Genomic DNA, 23,165 nt, shown 5'->3' with positions numbered 1-23,165 from the left:
TACAAGAAGAGAAAATTTAAGCTCAAGTTTGTGCTTCAAAAAGAAAAACCAGTACGTCTCTTGTGTTATTAGGCCGTGTCTGTGGTAAAGGAGTACAATATAAATGTAGATATACGTTATAAATATACAGTATAAATTTGGCATTTTGACACCAAACAGAATTTTGCCCCCAAGAAAAACAACAAATTGTCCAAGATTTAAAAGGCGGACTGCAATCATAGCAGGATACGTTACAATCGGCCCTTTGAGGGCAACCATAATGTGGCCTTCGGTGAAAATGAGTTTGACACCCCTGGTTTAGACCAATGTAACATGACGGCAGATAACATGGATAGCAGATAATCATAAATTTTTAGCACTAACCTTTTTGAATCATGTCTTGGTTGGGCTCAAACTTTTCCATAAGCAGCAGCGTCTGTTCTGCCTTTAGAGGAGGATACAGGATCTCATTTAAACGAGGATCCCGCTGCCTATTGTTAATGAACTCAGTCATCTGCTCCATGTTCAGATGATTTTTGCCCTTGGCTCCACTATAAAAGAGAAGAGCAATATTTCCTCATTTCAACAGTACAACATACTCAACATTCAATAAATAATATATTTGAGTTTGAGGTTTGAGCTACACAATGTGGTCATACGTTTTATATATATGGTGTTGACATAACAGCTTAGGATCATTAGGGATGGCTTGATACTAGATTCTTGAATTGTACTATAATGATTCACTTCTGTGTATCCACAAAAAGATCAATAAGGTCAGACACCAATGTTTAATGATAACGGCTTGCATTCAGACTACCAATTTATTTAAAAATGTGTCGGATGGGGATGAAATTAAACTCAGGATGCCAAAACATCAAACCCATTAAACATATTCTTTAAGGACTTGACTCTGGTGTGCTGCATTACAACCCCAAATCAGAAAAAGTTGGGACAGCATGGAAAATAAAAATAATAAAAAAAACACAGAGTTTATTACATTTACGTTGACTTTCAATTCATTGCAGTCAGGATGAACCTGAGATATTTCATGTTTTATCTGCTCAACTTCATTTCATTTATTAATAAACATCCATTCTTGCATTTCAGGTTTGCAACACATTCCAAAAAAAGTTGGGACAGTAAAGCATTTACCACTTTGTAAAGTTGCCACTCCTTTTCACCAGACTTAAAAGACGTTTTGGCACCGAGGAGACCAAGTGATTTAGTGTTTCAGCTTTTATTTTGTCTCATTCTTCCTGCAAACACGTCTTAAGATGTGCAACAGTACGGGGTCGTCGTTGTCGCACTTTTGGCTTCAAAATTCTCCACACATTCTCTATTGGGGACAGGTAACTTGAAAAGATGACGTCTTGAAGGCAGCATATGTTGCTCTAGGATCTCAATGTACTTTTCTGCCCCATACCATGACAGACCCTGGCTTTTGGACTTGTTGCTGATAACAGTCTTTTTTTTTCCAAAAAAAGACCTGGAATGCTGATTTATTTGACCACAATACAAATTTCCAATGTGTGATGGTCCATCCTAGATGCCTCTGAGCCCAGAAAAGCCGCTTCTGGACATGGTTAACATAAGGCTTCTTTTTTGCACAATAAAGTTTTAAGTGGCATTTGTGCATGTAACTCTGTATTGTAGTGCGTGACAAAGGTTTACCAAAGTAATCCCTCACCCATGTGGTTATATCAGCTATTGTTGAGTGGTGGTTGTTGATGCAGCGCCATCTGAGGGATTGAAGATCACTAGAGTTCAGCTTAAGCTTGCGCCCTTGACCTTTACGCACTGAAATTCCTCCCAAATCCTTGAATCGTTTAATGATATTATTCACTGTAGAGGGAGAAATATGCAAAATCCTTCCAATCTTTCTTTGAGGTTCATTGTTTTTAAACATTTCAATATTATTCTCACACATTTATTGACAAACTGGAGATCCTCTGGCCATCTTTGCTCATCAAAAACAGCCTTTCCTGGATGCTGTTTTTTTGTACCAAACCATGATTACAATCACCGTTGACATCACCTGTTTGGAATCACATCATTATTTAGTTTAATCACCTCATTACTAGCCCTAAATTGCCCCCGTCCCAACTTTTTTTGGAATGTTTTGCAGGCCTGAAATGCAGGAATGGGTGTTTATTAATAAATGGAATGAAGTTGAGAACACACAACATGAAATATCTCAGGTTCAAACTGTCTGCAATCAAATAAAAGTCAAAGTAAATGTAAGGAACAGTGTATTTTTATTTTATTTGCATTTTCCATACTGTCCGAACTTTTTCTGATTTGGGTTTGTAGTCAAATGCAGTAGTTAGAAATGGTGTCATGAAGTGTACAGATTCTAGTCACCGGCGTGGAATTGTTCAAGTTTTGTCCTTTGTTCTCTTTGCAGAAAAAGTATTATTAGTAAGAAAAAAAAAAAAAAAAGTAATAAGTTCCACTTGTACCTCTGAAGGGTAAAAAATGTCACTTACTAACACCAAAATCTGACTTACAGATCTGCAAATATTTGGTTGATTTCAGGTCGGGGACAGAGGTTGGCAAGAAATGATTTGTAAACATCAGGAGTAAGGTCCTCCAAAGGAATGGAATCATTCTGTAGGAACAGAGAGGCAATCAATTATAGATCAATTTTTTTATGCATTTATTCTTACCCATCATACCCAGAGCATCTAAAGCTTCAGTAATGTCAGATTCATCAAATCAAATCTGCTCCTACCAGTTACTCATGCACATGATCCAAACATCAATGAGGCTGGACTATAAATAGACGATGAGCTGTTGCTTTAATGTCATGCAGTCTGATACTAATAACAACTAAAAGCTTTGGGCTGCCCTTCATATTAATTGATGCTTTAGTTCTTTTGCTTTGGTTCTCTTTATAGTCAGAGGACAATCCAATTCATTTCATCTGAAATCTTTTAGATCATTTTTTACAAATGTAATGATCAATCTAGTCAAACATTAGCAATGTGCTACCATAATGAGGTTCATTACTCATATAGTAAACATTTAAAATATTGAATAGAATAAATCCTAAAGGTCATGACCAAGCCCAATGTCCATTAATTATGGACTAGATTGTTAAATATTAAATTAACCATTTCCTATAAAGCTAAAAGAAATAAAATTTGATGTGAGGTTGGTTTTTAATTCTTTAATTGCATACATAATGTGACATAACTTTGAAAAATAATTATATGTAAACAGTCTTAGTAGTTTGTTGCAAATCTGTTGGTGGAAGTTATAGCTTTAATAAATAAATAATTAGCTTTTGCAGCATTTCACTTCATTTAATTTTGGCTCATTTCTTTTAGTGAACTGTATTTAATCTTGCAAGCCTCTGATATTCCGCTAACACACCAGCACCGAGTTTCTGAACTCCTCCGGTCGGCTGGGCGGCATCTGGCGGGCATAATTGGCAGTGCCTGCAGCAGATACTAATTGTCCACCGTATCTGCAGGGTGGGGACCGGACTATGTGTGGGTGGGTGGGTCTTCATATGCTGTGTAAGGACCCTGATTGGCGGAAGAGATGCCTGTGCAGAAAGCAGGGGCGAGAAGAGGAGGGCTGTACACGTGTCGGAAGAGGCGTGTACAGCGACATGCTCTCCTTGGATGCAATCTGGTATCTCTCAGCAGCGGAAGACAAAAGTTGAGTGCGCTAAATCGGGAGGAAAATGGGGAGAAAATGCATATAAAAAAAAAATAATAATCAAATAATGCCACTCAGGTGGCACAGCGGTAAAACATGCTAGCACACCAGAGCTGGGATCTCGAATACATCGTATCAAATCTCAGCTCTGCCATCCGGCGGGGCTGGGCGGCCACATAAAAAAACGATTGGCTGTTGTTTACAGTCAGCCGGAGCAGGGTTTCTCATAACTGGTGCAATTACGACCTCTGCTGGCTGATTGATGGCGCCTGTACAGAGTTGGGGAATAATGCTGATCAGGGTGTGATATGAACTCGCCTCGTGCAGGTGAAAAAAGGCAGTCAGTACTGATCACATGTCGGAGGGGGCGTGTGTACGTAGAAGTGAAGCATAACGCAATAAGGGTAACTGGATACAACTAGATTAGGGGAGAAAATTTGGGGGAAATTTCAGAGAAATCAAATAATATCCAGTTCTGACAGAAAGGTTTCAGGTTTCTTCCGTAATGCTGCGTGTTTCAAATGAATTGCCACTTTTATAACAATTGTGCATGTCATGTTCAGGGAAATATTAAATATCGGGCTGATAGTAGTTACTTGTAGTAGATGCGCTGAATGTAAGAGATATGGGCAGCATATAGACCTGAGTGACTTTGATTAAGGTCAGGTCGTTATGGCCAGACGAGTGGGTTGAAATATATGTCTGAAATGGTAAGTGACACTCACAGGCATCCATTGTAAGTACTCACTGACAGTAGTTTAAAGAGGTAAAAACCACTAGCGGCGAACAGATTGTTGGGCAACCAAGACTTAATAATGCCAGAGAACACGAAGGCTATGGCGTTTGTTATGGTTAAACAGAAGAACGTTTTAATACTAGTGATGGGTAAATGCGTCCCAACACAAAGTGCACCAAAGGGCAGTTGTAGCCTAGCCCTTAACCTATTAAGGTACTGGACTAGTAATCAAAGAGTCGCTGGTTCAAGCCTCATCACTGCCAGGTTGCCACTTTTGGGCCCTTGAGCAAGGCCCTTAACCCTCAATTGCTTATACAATATACTGTCACAGTACTGTAAGTCACTTTAAATAAAAGCATCTTCTAAATACAGAAAATGGAAATGAAACCCTTCTGTTTATGATGCTGTGTATTTCCAGGGCAGTAAATGTGCCCATGACCAGCCTACAGAGAAGCGTTTCCCACACTCCATCATGCTCATGAATAATTGAACGCTATTGCCTGCACACTGTTCATCTTCAGGACACTTGCACACTTACAAATTACTTATTTAATTTATATAATGGCACACAACATTCCATACACTGGTCCTTCACACTACTATTTATTTCCTATTGCTATTGGAATTTTATTATATTGACATAATAATAGCTGCACCGTATAACCCATAATGTGAATTGCACATGCAAATGTTTACAGGTGTGAATGTGTAAATATGTGTGTGTGTAAGAGAAAGTGTGTGTTTTTGTGAACTGTATGTTTCCATGTAACCAAAGTCAAACTGCATGTATGTGTGAGCATAGTTGGCCATTGATGCCTAATTCAGATTATGACGCTAACTCTTGTCCACCATCAAAACCAACATACAGTGGACACACAGGGATCAATCTGGACATTGGAGCAATGGTCTGACAAATCTTCGTTTCTAAAAGATCATCTAGAGAGTTGTGCAAATGTGCATTGTTTACCCATGAAGACCTGGCATCAGGATGCATTGATTAATTCAAATTCAAAGCCTTAATTCAAAGCAACTTACATTACAGTTACAGTATACAGTCTGAGCAACTGAGGGTTGAGCCTTGCTCAAAGGCCCAACAGCACCAACCTGCCAGTGGTGGGGCTTGAACCAGCGACCTTCTGGTTACTACTCCAGTACCTTAACCACTAGGCTACAGCATGCCCTGTAGCAGAGGCTGAAGAACCTTACTTTTTTTTTTTTATATAATAATGGACATTGGAACATGTTACTCAGAATTAACAATCAACCTTCACAAACAACCTTAACTGCTGCTGAAACTATGGAAACATTAAATGGCAGTAAAGAGATTCTAAATCATTTCAGCTATTTTAGGCAACCCTGAATAGATTATTTCTGCCTTTATGTATACACCGATCAGCCATAACATTAAAACCACCTCCTTGTTTCTACACTCATTGTCCATTTTATCGGCTTCACTTACCATTTAGAAGTACTTTGTAGTTTTACAATTACTGACTGAAGTCTGTCTGTTTCTCTGCATGCTTTGTTTGCCCCCTTTCATGCTGTTCTTCAATGGTCAGGACTCTCTCAGGACCACCACAGAGCAGGTATTATTTGGGTGGTGGATCATTCTCAGCACTGCAGTGACACTGACATGGTGGTAGTGTGTTAGTGTGTGTTGTGCTGGTATGAGTGAATAAGACACAGCAATGCTGATGGAGTTTTTAAACACCTCACTGTCTCTGCTGGACTGAGAATAGTCCACCAATCAAAAATATCCAGTCAACAGCGCCCTGTGGGCAGCATCCTGTGACCACTGATGAAGGTCTAGAAGATGACCAACTCAAACAGCAGCAATAGATGAGCGATCGTCTCTGACTTTACATCTACAAGGTGGACCAACTAGATAAGAGTGTCTAATAAAGTGGACAGTGAGTGGACACAGTATTTAAAAACTCCAGCAGCAGCACTGCTGTGTCTAATCAACTCATACCAGCACAACACACACTAACACACCACCACCATGTCATTGTCACTGCAGTGCTGAGAATGATCCATCACCCAAATAATACCTGCTCTGTGGAGGTCCTGACCATTGAGAAACAGGGTGAAAGCAGGCTAAAGAAGTATGTAGAGAAATAGATGGACTACAGTCAGTAATTGTAGAACTACAAAAAGCTTATATATGGTAAGTGGAGCGGATAAAATCGACAGTGCGTTTAGAAACAAAGAGGTGGTTTTAATGTTATGGCTGGTCAGTGTATATTTTAATAATAATGGACATTGGGACATGTTACCGAGAATTAACAGGCTACCTTCACAAACAACCTTTGCTGCTGCTTAAATGATGGAAACCTAACCTAACAATTGGATACATTCTAAATCATTTTAGCTATTTGAGGCAACCACGATGGAAATAGATAAATCTTGCCTTTATATATAATAAAGTATAAAATAAATGTGTAAATACAATAGACTGCTGTGAATTGTATTCAATACTATGATATAAAAAAAATAAAATCAGCAAAATAAAGTTAAAGTAAAAATGCTGTTTACTGCTGCACTGCTGCTCCGGATAAATTCTCTCAGGTATGCTTTGATGCAGTTATTGGTAAAATATGATGCAATCACTTTCTGTTAGCATGTGCGCTCATGCTGTCTCCCAGTGGGAACCTGGACTGATCAGCCAAGCATATGCTTACCCTGCCTGATGGAAGATTACAGCTCTCCAGCGCCGTCTCCACTCGCTTCCTGTCAGCTGAAAATATGCGAAATATGCTGGACGAAACAGAGATCACAAGCAGATAATTCAAACAAGGATTTCTTATCCTAAAATTCTGCTTAAAGTATACAGGTTGAACAATTAGAAAAGAGTTGACGACTTACTTCTTTACCGGAATGCGTCCATCTTGGTTTGGCTGCAGCTTAAGCCTTGTGTATCTGATTTAATAATAAAAAATAATTAAAAAACATCAATTTCCCAAATATTATTAGATTTACAAAATGCTTAAAAATGCTTCATTTACTGATTAGTAAATATTTATATACATATACATTTATATGCATGGATCTACTGTAGTTTGTTCTATTAAAGGGTAAAAACCACTTAATGGGTTTAAACAGGTGCATTTTCATAATGCATAACACCAAAAAAGAAATATTTAAACTATAATAGGATACTAGAATACTTTTTTCCTTCATAGTTTTTAGTTCACTAGTGTTGTGTATATATATACAAAAGGAGTTTCCGCACTTGTATATTTTTGTTGGAAATGGTGAGGGTGGGAGGAGTAGTGATTGGTCATGTCTGAGAGACTGAGAGAGCTTATAGACCGGATTTAGCACCATCTGATTTCCACCTTTTTGGACGCTCAAAGAAGCTTTAAGGGGAAGAGGATTTTCATGTGATGATGATGTGAAAGCAGCGGTGCATCAGTGGCTCAACCAAAAAAAAAAAAAATTGCTGATGGCATCAAGAAGTTGGTACGACGCTGGGAAAAATGCATCGGAAGGTGACTGTGTAGAAAAGTCATGTCATTTATTTTTGAAATTCTTAATAAATAGAGTTTAAAAAAGTGTGTGGAAACCTTTAGAAAAACCCTCGTATATGTGTGTGTATCTGAATTTGTATCTTCTTAAAACAGTAAAATATAAATAAAAATAAAAGCAAAACGTTAAGTTTAAAGAATTAATATTTAGGATTTCATATTTTGTTTTATTTAACTTTAAATTCTGCCATCTAGGTTATGATCCAAATATTTGAACAGCACCAACTTAAATTTAGGGCAGTTGTAGCCTAGTGGTTAAGGTACTGGACTAGTAATCCAAAGGTCGCTGGTTCAAGCCCCACCACTGCCAGGTTGCCACTGTTGGACCCTTTAGCAAGGTCCTTAACCCTCAGTTGCTTAGACAGTATACTGTCACAGTACTGTAAGTCTCTTTGGATAAAAGCATCTGCTAAATGTAAAAAATGTAAATGTAAATTTAAACTGAAGCAAAAATATTCTATCATCTCACAGACTGATAAGAATGTGATGAAGAGATGAAAGCATTATTTTATATAAAAAGAATATGTTTTGATAGTGTGCCAGACTAACACTGTTAATTCACTCTGGCGTGCTGGTGCCCTAAGGCTAATACTCAAGTGTGAAAAGCTCCTGGCAACTGTCATGTTTCATCCGATGCCACGGCTGGTGAATTAAGATGACAAGAGCTTATCTGCAGGTGCTTACGCTTTTTCCAGACTGGCCTCTCTATTCATGTTCTGAGCCAGCAGGTTGGACGCCAGACTAAACAGCTCCTCTGCCCACTCCTTTGTATAGAACAAAACACAACAAAAGGCAATATTCATTAAAACAGGTTAAGTGCCCCTCTGAAAATGTTCCAATGATAACGTACACCAGTAGTGAATAATACCCTCAATAATCATTCAGAATTTAATTGAAATGATAGCCTGTTAGTTAATGAAATATTAAATACCTTTGCTACTTCCTCCTGGAAGGCCATGAAGTTTAGATATGTGATATTGACCATGTCTGGCCCTGTGACCACCGTCAGCATCTTGTTTTCTATCCGGCCCACCAGGTTCCCAACATCAAGCAACTCACGCAGCTTGGCTTCCTGGAGAAAGATTAAAGCCTTCAGAGATCAGTGCCTTCTGCCAGTTATGCTTAGAGTCATGGGTGTACTATGTTTCAGAATGGAGAGTCATTAGCATTACCCACTAGCAAGCATTAGAGGTGGGTAGTAACATTTCATTACTCTCATTTACTTCAGGAACTAATCAATTACATTTAATATAATTTCTTTGTTAAACTAATACAAAAATAAAAATATACCTTTACCTCCACACGTAAATGTAATATATAACATTTATGCCCCTATATCAATAATGTTTTTTTCACATACGTATGTTACCTTTAAGGTGATATATTATTATAACATACATGTATCCTCTGAATATATGTAAGTATAAGTTTATAACATATATAAAATACCCACAATATTGTATTGTATGTGTGTATGTACATATAATTAATATATCTATAGAATTAATTTTTAAATGGTATTATATGTTGTATCCATATATACAGATCAGCCATAACATTAAAACCACCTCCCTGTTTCTACACTCACTGTCCATTTTATCAGCTCCACTTACCATATAGAAGCACTTTGTAGTTCTACAATTACTGACTGTGGTCCTGTCTGTTTCTCTGTATGCTTTGTTAGCCCCCTTTCATGCTGTTCTTCAATGGTCAGGACTCTTCCAGGACACTACAGAGTAGGTATTATTTGGGTGGTGGATCATTCTCAGCACTGCAGTGACACTGACATGGTGGTGGTGTGTTAGTGTGTGTTGTGCTGGTATGAGTGGATCAGACACAGCAGCACTGCTGGAGTTTTTAAATACTGTGTCCACACACTGTCCACTCTATTAGACACTCCTACCTAGTTGGTCCACCTTGTAGATGTAAAGTCAGAGACGATTACTCATCTATTGCTGCTGTTCGAGTTGGTCATCTTCTAGACCTTCATCATTGGACACAGGACGCTGCCCATGAGAAGCTGTTGGCTGGATATTTTTGGTTGGTGGACTATTCTCAGTCCAGCAGGGACAGTGAGGTGTTTAAAAACTCCAGCAGTATTGCTGTGTCTTATCCACTCATACCAGCACAACACACACTAACACACCACCACCATGTCAGTGTCACTGTAGTGTTGAGAATGACCCACCACCCAAATAATACCTGGGAGAGTCCTGACCATTGAAGAACAGCATGAAAGGGGGCTAACAAGGCATGTAGGGAAACAGATGGACTACAGTCAGTAATTGTAGAACTACAAAGTGCTTCTATATGGTAAGTGGAGCTGATAAAATGGAAAGTGAGTGTAGAAATAAGGAGGTGGTTTCAATGTTATGGCTGATCGGTGTATTTAATTTATATATGCAATTTATTAACATAACATATATAAAAAAGGATGTATGCCAACATGTAAATTTTCTTATCGTCAGACATTCATGTATATGTTCTATATTTAAATGTTATGTAATATCCACACTTATTTAATATATCAGTATATTAAATTGTTCCAATTTCTAATAGGTTATATATAGTTTGCACAAATATGGACATATATTTTATATATAAAAATGTTATATATGTACATGTATTACATTTGCATATGGGTTCTGTGGCTCTGTTACTTTTGGATTTTTTGTGACCAAATCTTAAATTTTTATTTCCTTGAGAATAGATTTATTTGTAGAGTATAACACTATATAATACTTTATGTAATGTGCTTATGTAGAAAAAAAATCATTTGGGATTCAGCCTGTGTGTTTAAAATAGATCTGCACACAGATGAAATAAAAGTGGAAGATTACAGAGAGCAACATTTTTAATATTTACTTCATCCTGATAAGGGTCGCTGTAGGTCTAGAGTCAGCCAGAAACAGTAGGTTCTAAGCAGGAATACATTCTAAAGAGGGTAATTAGTAATTAATCTACCTTCTGTGTTTTGAAAAAATAAAAATAAAATGTAAGTTGACTTTTGTTGATTGCAATAACTGGCTGATGGCAAAATGTGATGAAAAAATCAAAACAAATCGCTCATTCTGAATGGCCTACAGAGAATCATGCTGTTGGGACAGTTGCATGAAGGCAGGTGATACCAGCGAAGTGAGTAAACTGATCGAAAAGCCTGAAGAACAAACTGCGTTTCCCTAAAGTCTGTAGTTTGGAAAAGGATGCTGGGTAAACTGCTACATATGATGAACGACGCCTTTCACCCCCTCCACTGCAATTTAATAAAACAGAGAAGCATTTTCAGCTCTTGGCTGATCCAACCAGAGTGCAATAAAGAGCCTGCAAGAGGTCATTCATGTTTTCTGATATCAGACTATAAATCATTCACTCGGCACACTTTTATTTCATTTGTAAAGGTCTTATATATATACTGTATATACAGTGTATCACAAAAGTGAGTACACCCCTCACATTTCTGCAGATATTTAAGTATATCTTTTCATGGGACAACACTGACAAAATGACACTTTGACACAATGAAAAGTAGTCTGTGTGCAGCTTATATAACAGTGTAAATTTATGCTTCCCTCAAAATAACTCAATATACAGCCATTAATGTCTAAACCACCGGCAACAAAAGTGAGTACACCCCTAAGAGACTACACCCCTAAATGTCCAAATTGAGCACTGCTTGTCATTTTCCCTCCAAAATGTCATGTGATTTGTTAGTGTTACTAGGTCTCAGGTGTGCATAGGGAGCAGGTGTGTTCAATTTAGTAGTACAGCTCTCACACTCTCTCATACTGGTCACTGAAAGTTCCAACATGGCACCTCATGGCAAAGAACTCTCTGAGGATCTTAAAAGACGAATTGTTGCGCTACATGAAGATGGCCAACACCCTGAAATTGAGCTGCAGCACAGTGGCCAAGATCATCCAGCGTTTTAAAAGAGCAGGGTCCACTCAGAACAGACCTCGCGTTGGTCGTCCAAAGAAGCTGAGTGCACGTGCTCAGCGTCACATCCAACTGCTGTCTTTGAAAGATAGGCGCAGGAGTGCTGTCAGCATTGCTGCAGAGATTGAAAAGGTGGGGGGTCAGCCTGTCAGTGCTCAGACCATACGCCGCACACTACATCAAATTGGTCTGCATGGCTGTCACCCCAGAAGGAAGCCTCTTCTGAAGTCTCTACACAAGAAAGCCCGCAAACAGTTTGCTGAAGACATGTCAACAAAGGACATGGATTACTGGAACCATGTCCTATGGTCTGATGAGACCAAGATTAATTTGTTTGGTTCAGATGGTCTCAAGCATGTGTGGTGGCAATCAGGTGAAGAGTACAAAGATAAGTGTGTCATGCCTACAGTCAAGCATGGTGGTGGGAATGCCATGGTCTGGGGCTGCATGAGTGCAGCAGGTGTTGGGGAGTTACATTTCATTGAGGGACACATGAACTCCAATATGTACTGTGAAATACTGAAGCAGAGCATGATCCCCTCCCTCCGGAAACTGGGTCGCAGGGCAGTGTTCCAGCATGATAATGACCCCAAACACACCTGTAAGACGACCACTGCTTTATTGAAGAGGCTGAGGGTAAAGGTGATGGACTGGCCAAGCATGTCTCCAGACCTAAACCCAATAGAACATCTTTGGGGCATCCTCAAGCGGAAGGTGGAGGAGCGCAAAGTCTCGAATATCCGCCAGCTCCGTGATGTCGTCATGGAGGAGTGGAAAAGCATTCCAGTGGCAACCTGTGAAGCTCTGGTAAACTCCATGCCCAGGAGAGTTAAGGCAGTTCTGGGAAATAATGGTGGCTATACAGTGTATCACAAAAGTGAGTACACCCCTCACATTTCTGCAGATATTTAAGTATATCTTTTCATGGGACAACACTGACAAAATGACACTTTGACACAATGAAAAGTCGTCTGTGTGCAGCTTATATAACAGTGTAAATTTATTCTTCCCTCAAAATAACTCAATATACAGCCATTAATGTCTAAACCACCGGCAACAAAAGTGAGTACACCCCTTAGTGAAAGTTCCTGAAGTGTCAATATTTTGTGTGGCCACCATTATTTCCCAGAACTGCCTTAACTCTCCTGGGCATGGAGTTTACCAGAGCTTCACAGGTTGCCACTGGAATGCTTTTCCACTCCTCCATGACGACATCACGGAGCTGGCGGATATTCGAGACTTTGCGCTCCTCCACCTTCCGCTTGAGGATGCCCCAAAGATGTTCTATTGGGTTTAGGTCTGGAGACATGCTTGGCCAGTCCATCACCTTTATCCTCAGCCTCTTCAATAAAGCAGTGGTCGTCTTAGAGGTGTGTTTGGGGTCATTATCATGCTGGAACACTGCCCTGCGACCCAGTTTCCGGAGGGAGGGGATCATGCTCTGCTTCAGTATTTCACAGTACATATTGGAGTTCATGTGTCCCTCAATGAAATGTAACTCCCCAACACCTGCTGCACTCATGCAGCCCCAGACCATGGCATTCCCACCACCATGCTTGACTGTAGGCATGACACACTTATCTTTGTACTCCTCACCTGATTGCCGCCACACATGCTTGAGACCATCTGAACCAAACAAATTAATCTTGGTCTCATCAGACCATAGGACATGGTTCCAGTAATCCATGTCCTTTGTTGACATGTCTTCAGCAAACTGTTTGCGGGCTTTCTTGTGTAGAGACTTCAGAAGAGGCTTCCTTCTGGGGTGACAGCCATGCAGACCAATTTGATGTAGTGTGCGGCGTATGGTCTGAGCACTGACAGGCTGACCCCCCACCTTTTCAATCTCTGCAGCAATGCTGACAGCACTCCTGCGCCTATCTTTCAAAGACAGCAGTTGGATGTGACGCTGAGCACGTGCACTCAGCTTCTTTGGACGACCAATGCGAGGTCTGTTCTGAGTGGACCCTGCTCTTTTAAAACGCTGGATGATCTTGGCCACTGTGCTGCAGCTCAGTTTCAGGGTGTTGGCAATCTTCTTGTAGCGCAACAATTCGTCTTTTAAGATCCTCAGAGAGTTCTTTGCCATGAGGTGCCATGTTGGAACTTTCAGTGACCAGTATGAGAGAGTGTGAGAGCTGTACTACTAAATTGAACACACCTGCTCCCTATGCACACCTGAGACCTAGTAACACTAACGAGTCACATGACATTTTTGAGGGAAAATGACAAGCAGTGCTCAATTTGAACATTTAGGGGTGTAGTCTCTTAGGGGTGTACTCACTTTTGTTGCCGGTGGTTTAGACATTAATGGCTGTATATTGAGTTATTTTGAGGGAAGAATAAATTTACACTGTTATATAAGCTGCACACAGACTACTTTTCATTGTGTCAAAGTGTCATTTTGTCAGTGTTGTCCCATGAAAAGATATACTTAAATATCTGCAGAAATGTGAGGGGTGTACTCACTTTTGTGATACACTGTATATATATATATATATATATATATATATATATATATATATATATATATATATATATATACAGTATATATATATACAGTATATATATATATATATTTTTTTTTTTTTATTATTATTTTTTTTTTATTATATTTGTTCATGTGTACTGTTTATTAGTTATTTACTTGAAGGCTTGTGGGCAGATCAGGTTCATTTATACATCAGTAATGCTGTTTTGTTCTTGTAATAATGGGTCTGTCTGAAAACCTAGTGAGCTCTCTACATAGACGGCATTTTACGTCACCGTATGCTTGCTCCCAAGAAGTCTGTCTCAATTCCTAATTCTCAGTCTCAATTCTTAGATACCTTAAAATGCTGCATACTGAGGTGCCTTTATTTTGAAGCTATAAACTGACTAAATGACGAGGGAGCAACCAATGCTTCCTTAGCATTGAAGGTAATCCCAGCATTCAGTGTGGCACATCGTTTCTCATAAAAAATTTAAAATATGGTTGATGAATGTGCAGTTGTTTTTCAATGTAAAAAAATTTATAAATTATTTTTATTTTGGATAAAGGAGTACAGGTGTAATTGACATACTGTAGTATGTCTAAAAAATCTGCCTTATAAGGTATATGTCTTATTAAAATCATTTTCTACCTAGGCAGCTGTCTAGGTAGGCAGTAGGGAGCAAGGCACCTCACTAAGTTTTCAGACAGACCCAATGTTATCACTCACTCACTTTCTTAACTGCTTATCCAGTTAAGGTCGCGGGAAGGTGCTGGAGCCTATCCCAGCTTTTCAATGGGCGCAAGGCACACAGTAACACCCTGAACAAGGCGCCAGTCCATTGCAGGGCAGACACACATACACACACACATACACACACACACACACACACACACACACACATTCACCTATAGGGGAATTCAGTGTCTCCAATTAACCTGAATGCATGTCGTTGGACTGTGGGAGGAAACCAGAGCTCCCGAAGGAAACCCACGTGGACACGGGGAGAACATGCAAACTCCGCACAGAAAGGACCCGGACCTCCATGCCTGGGGATCGAACCAAGGACCTTCTTGCTGTGAGGCGACTGTGCTACCCACCGAGTCACCGTGCCGCCCCCCAATGTTATCAGTGATTTGTAATTTATTAAGATTTGTATGCAGGTTGGGACTGTGTATTCATGCTGTTTTGTCAAATTCTGACTCCGCCAACTGTATCCTGCAACAGAACTCAGGGTTAATCAAACAAGGTGTATTTTGTTTGTTTGTTTTATGGTTGAATTTAGTTGAGCCGGTGCTACCATTAGCCTTAGATTGCTGTTCTTTGCCAACAGAAGTGAAATCCAGTGTGGTCTTCTGCTGTTGTAGCTTGTACATCCTAAGGTTAAACATTGTCTATTCTGAAATGTGATAAGTAGATAACATAAATAATCAGGCATAAATATGCTTCTACAATTGATCAGTGAAATGTTTGTTAAATTTAAAACGTCTACGTTTTTAAGCTGGATCCAGTGTGGTTTCCCGTTCAGATCCATAAGAAAGGAAGAATTTTGTTGGATTTTATTAGCTCTGCAATGCTTATAGCAGAGTCCTCTGGTTAGTAAGTGGTGATTTGCTTGTGGTGAGAAAAGAGCAATCACATGTTGAGCTGTGACTCATTACTGCTGAGTGTAGCAGTATGTGGTGTGCAGAACGAGCGCTACCATTATCCTGACCGCATTGCACCACTGCAAAAGATGCAGATCCTGTTGAATCTCTGCCATGAGTTAGCCCCCTCTGCTAAAGACCAAGACGGGACCATCAAGGAATATCACCGGGAGGTAAACTACGGTCAAAAGTTTACATACATTTGTGAATTATGAAAATGTTCTTCATATCGATCTAAATTATTGAAAACTCAACATTTTTACTGTTTTTATAAAATTAAAAACTTACTTGGTTAAAAATGTACACAAAACAATGAGTAGGGCTTTGGCTATTAACTAAAAGGTTAAGAGTTCGAATACCAGCTCTTCCATGCAGCCACTGTTGGGCCCTTGAGCAAGGCCCTTAACCCTCTCTGCTCCAGGGGTGCTGTACAATGGCTGACCCTGCACTCTGACCTCAGCTTCCAAACAAGCTGGGATATGCGAAGAAAGAATTTAGTTGTACTGTACACCTGTATATGTATATACAGTATGACAAATAAAGGCATTCATTCATTCATTCATTTAATGTAGAATGTACTAAAATGTAATTTTTTTACTTTGTAGCATGCCATAATAATACTTTGTTATTGATTATAAGTGAATGAAGCTAAAGACCTCTCTGTGCTCATATAAGAAGGGATAGTTTGACTGAACCTTTTCAAAGTGCATGGAACAGGGATCTCATATACGTATATCTCAATAAGGTTGAAACATAACCCCACAGTTGACATTTAACTGTTGGCATTAGAGAATGTATCCAAAAAAAGGCCCTAATTTAAGAATGTGCACCCTCTCTGCGCTCATTTAAGCAGTTCTAGTTTGGCACCCAGATGGCGCAGCGGGATATTCAGCTAACACACCAGCGCCAAGATTCTAAACTCCGCTCTCCGAAATTTGCCGTTGCCACCAATCGGCTGAGTGCCATCTAGCAAGCATAATTGGCAGTGCCTGCAAGAAGGGATGACCGGAATATGTAAGCGGGGTCTTCAAACGCTGTGTAAGGACCCCGATTGGCGGATAGCGGCGCCTGTGCAAAGGTGGAAAAGGGTTCCGTTAAGGGCTGTGCATGTGTCAGTGGAGGTGTGAGCAGCAACATACCCACCTCAACTGGGAGAAAAACGCATAATATTATTTACATTTTCGGCATTTAGCGGACGCTTTTATCCAAAGCGACTTACAGTATTGTGACAGTATACAGTCTGAGCAATTGAGGGTTAAGGGTCTTGCTCAAGAGCCCAACAGTGGCAACCTGGCAGTGGTGGGGCTTGAACCGGCAACCTTTTGGTTACTAGTCCAGTATCTTAACCGCTAGGCTACAATTGCACTAACCACCCTAACCACCTCCATAACATTAAAACCACCTACTTATTTCTTACCTCACTGTCCATTTTATCAGCTCCACGTACTATATAGAAGCACTTTGTAGTTCTACAATTACTGACTGTAGTACATCTGTTTCTCTGCATGCTTTGTTAGACCCCTTTCATGTTGTTCTTCAATGGTCAGGACTCTCACAGGACCACCACTGAGTAGGTATTATTTGGGTGGTGGGTCATTCTCAGCACTGCAGTGACACTGACATGGTGGTGGTGTGTTAGTGTGTGTTGTGCCGGTATGAGTGGATAAGACACAGCAATGCTGCTGGAGTTTTTAAACAGTGTGTGTAGAAACCAGGAGGTGGTTTTAATGTTATGGCTGATCGGTGTAAATATAACATGGTTTGCACACAGGAGCACAGTGAACAGGAAACTCCTGCTACAAAGTTGGATGCATATCATTGATTTCATACACAATAGGTGTGGCAGAAACTCCTGACCCTAATAACGTGAAGTGATATCCCCATACATCTTTATATTTTATGTCTGTTTGTCTCTGAACTTCACCCAGCTTTTTCCGCAGTATGATGTCACACCGTTCTACAGGTGTGTTGGACACGGCTGCACTAGCATCAGCTGCCAGAGGATAATTACAATGACATGAAATGACTTTCCAGTTGAGAAGTCATTTTCTGTGCCATCTGTGGCACAGCCAACCAGTGTCTAGACAAATTAAATTCAGGGGAAAAAAAGCTTAGAATGGAGATTCTCTTTTAATGAACAAGCAAATGAACTGGACATAAAACTGAAAAAAACTGGACACTGTAGACTAGGCCAAACCATAACCAGATTATAACTATATTATTTTCTTAATATTATTTTGCTATTGTAAAACATACTGGGTAAGTGGCCAGGACACAAGTGTGCAGATGTAATCAACATCAAATCAACACAAATCAAACAATAAAATAGGATTCCTTTATTGATCCCCATGGGGGAGTTAATAAAGAAAGGGCCAAGAAATACAGACAAGAGGGGAAAACTAGGAACATAAATATAGAAAAATAAACACTAGCATAAAAAAGAATAAACTAAACCATATGTTAATCCATATGTTAAACACAAAACTGTTTCTTGTATTAGGCTTATGCCTAGTTCACACTACACAATTTTTGCCCTGATTTTCGCTCGCCGACGGGTTGCCGCTAGATGTGACAGTCCAGGAGCAACTCGGTGTTCGCTCTGGGATTGAAACTCGGCTCTCGATCGTTATGTGTGAACTGTTCAACAACTCAATCTGAGCGGCTTGCCAAGCACTCGGCGACTCAAGAAAAATATCTAGCATGTTAAATATCTGGATTAGTCGGGCGACTGGCAATGAGTGCGGTGTCAAATTACAGCCAATGAGAATGCAAGATACAGGGTGAGGGGAAACCTGGGGGAGGAGTTGTAAAAACGTGGGCTTAACAAAGGTTTGCCAAAGCAATCCTTTTTCCATGTGGTTATATCAGCTATTGTTGAGTGGCGGTTTATGATGAAGTGCCGTCTGAAAGATCGAAGATCACAAGCATTCAGCTTAATCTTGCGCCCTTGGCCTTTACGCACTGAATTTCCCCTAAATTGCCCCCGTCCCAACTTTTTTTGGAATAGCCTGAAATGCAGGAATAGGGGTATGTTAATAAATGAAATAAAGCTGAGCAGACAAAACATGAAATATCTAGCATGCTAAATATCTGGATCAGTCGGGCAACTGGCAATGAGTGCGGTGTTGAACTACAGCCAATGAGAATGCAAGAAACGGGGTAAGGGGAAACCCGGGAGAGGAGTTGTGAAAAGGTAAGACGGGCATACACCGGCACAAACAAGTTTTACAGTATTTCTGACCTTATCATTCTCTATAAAACATAATACTAACGCTATGATTATTTACCTCCAACTCACTACAGAACTGACAATCCCTGCTGGTCATGTAGCCCAATCCACTCAGATTCATTTCTTTTTTTCTCCTTGATTTTACGCTGCACATCAGCACACAAACAGCTTTGATTGCTCACTTATTGTTGACGTGCATTTTTGGACATGGTATCAATAAACCCCTTGTCACTTCTCACGTGTGTTTTCGTGACAAAACATAGTTTGGGAGACCAGACAGACTCATCTGCGATTCCTCCTGATGGTAGATCGTGTAGTGTGAAACCCCCTATCGCCGATCAGTCGTGTAAAGTGAAAACCACAACGACTTACAAGACTCCCGAGTGCAAGAGATCCAGTCGTGTATTGTGAACTGTACAGCCATGTGAACAACTTGAAAGTTGTGTAGTGTGAAGTTGGCATAAGCTATGCTAAACAAGGACAACATAGAAGCTACACCATATGCTAAGCTACACTAACCACTAACTGCTAACTAATCTAATAGCAGACTATACTAAAAACTAACAAAGGTAACAGAGATGGAAACCATACAGAACAACAGAAGAACAAAGGAACAAGTTGTTTGAGAAATCTGAATTATAAGTCAAAGGAAACACTAGGAAGTCACTAAAACAATGGACCAAGGGCCAAGGGCAGCGCAAGAACACATGGAAGCAGTATCACACAAGATCAGTAATGGCAGACAAGGAGAACAGAACAAAAGGAATACTAAATACAGATCTAATTATGGGGTACATGGACAAAACTATGAAAAGGTAGGGGCGGAGAATAAGTGGGTGTACAGAATGACAACAAAAGCATCGAGTCCATGTACATGTCACAGGGAGGACTAGATCTGTTGCAGCTACTGTACATACAGTGGTATAAACATGTTATCCTCCTGCATGTTACTGTAGTTTCCTAAATCAAATTGGTAAACCATTAGCTAATTAAATACAACCATATTCTGCACCCTGTAGAATATGAACATGGCATTCCTAACCTTGCCTTTAGAGTTAAGCAGTTACCTATTTTTTTCATCCAATCTAATCATTTGCACCACCCCCACACTGACCAAAAAAATTCACGCCTGCTTCTTTTTACAGTAGTGAATTACAGAAAGCCATAAGGCATAATGGAAAGTCATACTATGCTTCATGTAAATCTCCTAACACTCACGCTGGTGTCTCAACTGGATTAAAAGTTCGTGTTATACAGCAAAACCCTTTTAACTCTCTCTAGCATATTTGACTGCTAAAGCAAGCAAAACATGATGCCGTCTAGAGCTAAAAAAAAAAATTAGGAGTAGTAGAAGAACAGTGGTGATTCGACCAGGGTGGCTGGTCTGTTAAAGCATCAGCTCATTCAGAAAGTCACAAAAGATTCCAGAAACATCAAAAGAAAAAAGGATGGATGGATGGTGGTTGGGTTAGATAGATAGATAGATAGATAGATAGATAGATAGATAGATAGATAGATAGATAGATAGATAGATAGATAGATAGATAGATAGATAGATAGATAGATAGATAGATAGATAGATAGATAGATAGATAGATAGATAGATAGATAGATAGATAGATAGGTGGGTGGGTTATATTGAAAGATGGATAGATGGATGGTGGGTGGGTTAAATAGATAGATAGATGAATGGATGGTGGAACGGTTAGATAGATGGATGGATGGATGGTGGGTGGATTAGATGAATAGATGGATGGTGACTGGGTTAGATAGATGGATGGATGGTGGGTGGATTAGATGGATGGATGGATAGATGGATGGTGACTGGGTTAGATAGATGGATGGATGGTGGGTGGATTAGATGGATGGATGGATGGTGACTGGGTTAGATGGACGGACGGACGGACGGACAGACAGAAGACAGACAGACAGACAGACAGACAGACAGATCGATGGATGGATGGATGGATGGATATGAATGGATAGATAGATATGGATGGATGGATGGACGGACGGCGAATGGACAGACAGACAGAAAGATCTGAAGAACTGAAATTGTCGTTAGTCTCTGCTAAGGTCAGTATTCATGACTCAACTTTATTTAAAGACTAGGCAAGAACGCATGAAGGAAGTTACTGTTAACCTCCGATTACTCCACTTTACTCCCACCTTCTAAGAAAAACCCTAAATAGAACATCATCACACTAAGATTTACAGTTACATAAGAAAATAAGTAAGAAGATGCTTATTGCCTGTGTTACTGCTTCACTAGACAAAGCAGCATCATGCTTCAGGGATAACAGTGGACTTTGCTCTTACTCTTCATGACTCATAGCTCCATTTTGGCATTTCTAATTTATCTGGACTTGGCACACAGTCCAATTCTCACTTTAATTCATAGCACTTTGCTGAAATTGCTTAAAGGGATTTTACTTCCAGTGTTTCCAATCTTAGATTAGTTCTGTATCCACATTTTTTTTTTTTTATATTTAGCCTTGCCAATGTCCACACTTAATAAAAAGCCCCTTACTTACCTTGCTTATATACTGTTTAAATCTAAAACCTAGAACACAATCACTTTTGTTCTTGGTCTTCACACAAATATTTCTTCTTACTGCCTGAATACTTTCATGGTATTATGAACTGTAGATGTAAAGGATTTAAAATCTTTGCAATCTTGCTTTGAGAAACATTGTCTTTAAACTGAATGTCAAGTCTCTCACAAAGTTGTGAACCATGACCCATTCTTGCCTGCAAAGATTGGGCCTTTATTGGATGCTCCTTTTATACTCTTTCTTGATTAACTCGCCTATTAACAGTTAAACAGCTAATTGAGGAATCTTCCAGAATGTTCCAGTTCCACAGTTCCAGTGTTACTAGTACTAGAACTAGTTTTTTTTTTTCTGCCCCAACTTTTTTGAATGTGTTGCAGGTCTGTATATTTTTATGTTCACAAAATAAAATTTTGTGGCCGCTCAGATAAGGGGCGGGACTAAGCCGGATGGGGACTCTCTCTCAGACTAATGCGAGTACGACCTTTGCTGGCTGGTTGGTGGCGCCTGCACGGAGATGGGGAGGGAGTGCGGTAGGGGGTGTGGCCCTCCGTGCACAGCGCTGTACCGCACTGCGCTTGTAAAGTGTGGGCGATGAGATGTTCGATTGCTGTGCACGTTTCGGAGAGGGCGTGGAGCAGCCTCGTCCTCCCCTATCAGGAGCAGGGACCAGCATTAGTGAGAGGATGATTGACGGGTAGAAATTGGATGCGCTTAAAAGTGGGAGAAAAAGGGGTTAAAAAAAAAGTACAATTTTGTCAGTGAAAACACTGAAAATGTTTTCTTTATATTTGTATTAGTTAAATAAAAGTTCAAACAATTTAACAAATTAGACCTTTAGGTTTTATTGCTTTTTTTTTAAAACTGCAAGTGTCCCAACTTGTCTGGAAATGGGGTTTGTTATTTTAAATTCATAGTCAGTAATCTCTATAACTTGCATGAGTTGGACTTTCCTAAGAAATGAGTTGATGGATCCCATTAAGTGGAAATTTCAAGATAAAAAATTAACATTTAAAATTAAATGGTTGTAGAATAACACTATACTAGACCAAAATATGTGAACATGTCTATGCTATGGTATTACTATGCTCTGGCTTTTATGTGATTTAAGATTGTAAGGCTGAGGCTTAATATTCTGTATTGTTGAGAGGGCTTTTGCATATTTTTGGCTAGATATTGTGTGGGCTTATGGGAAACCAGTTAGCTATCAAATAAAATTTAAGCCTGTAAATACAGCAAATAGTCAGGGTATGTTCATAATCATGCTGTTTTTCTTTAGGCTCAGACATGTTCATGTTTTATCACTGCTTTAACCTGGTCAGGGTCACAGTAAGAGAGCGCAGTGCAGACACCTCGGACAGGACACACTCCAAACTGGACACCAATCATTTGTGTGGCCTTGGCTATCCACCTTTCCTTA

The 23,165-nt window shown here is 39.7% G+C and overlaps 1 protein-coding gene and 1 non-coding gene across 2 annotated transcripts in view; one reads left to right on the top strand and one right to left on the bottom strand.

Moving 5' to 3' along the window:
• LOC134325755 (1-phosphatidylinositol 4,5-bisphosphate phosphodiesterase beta-1-like) overlaps positions 1 to 23,165 on the bottom strand; it is a 123,518-nt gene that overhangs the window by 44,107 nt on the left and 56,246 nt on the right. Inside the window, exons 4-9 of the mRNA XM_063007993.1 lie at positions 8,843 to 8,979; positions 8,596 to 8,675; positions 7,250 to 7,303; positions 7,066 to 7,141; positions 2,490 to 2,590; positions 364 to 530 (exon numbers count right to left, since the gene is read on the bottom strand). Of these exons, the coding sequence (XP_062864063.1) occupies positions 364 to 530; positions 2,490 to 2,590; positions 7,066 to 7,141; positions 7,250 to 7,303; positions 8,596 to 8,675; positions 8,843 to 8,979 (615 nt within the window). The remainder of the gene's footprint in view (positions 1 to 363; positions 531 to 2,489; positions 2,591 to 7,065; positions 7,142 to 7,249; positions 7,304 to 8,595; positions 8,676 to 8,842; positions 8,980 to 23,165) is intronic.
• trnat-agu (transfer RNA threonine (anticodon AGU)) lies at positions 8,148 to 8,221 on the top strand. Its single transcript has one exon. It is a non-coding gene; the product is annotated as a tRNA-Thr (tRNA).

This window comes from Trichomycterus rosablanca, chromosome 13 (assembly GCF_030014385.1).
Source record: "Trichomycterus rosablanca isolate fTriRos1 chromosome 13, fTriRos1.hap1, whole genome shotgun sequence".
NCBI lineage: Eukaryota > Metazoa > Chordata > Actinopteri > Siluriformes > Trichomycteridae > Trichomycterus > Trichomycterus rosablanca.
Note: the sequence above shows the minus strand (reverse complement) of the source record. Positions and strands in the feature narration are given on the sequence as shown.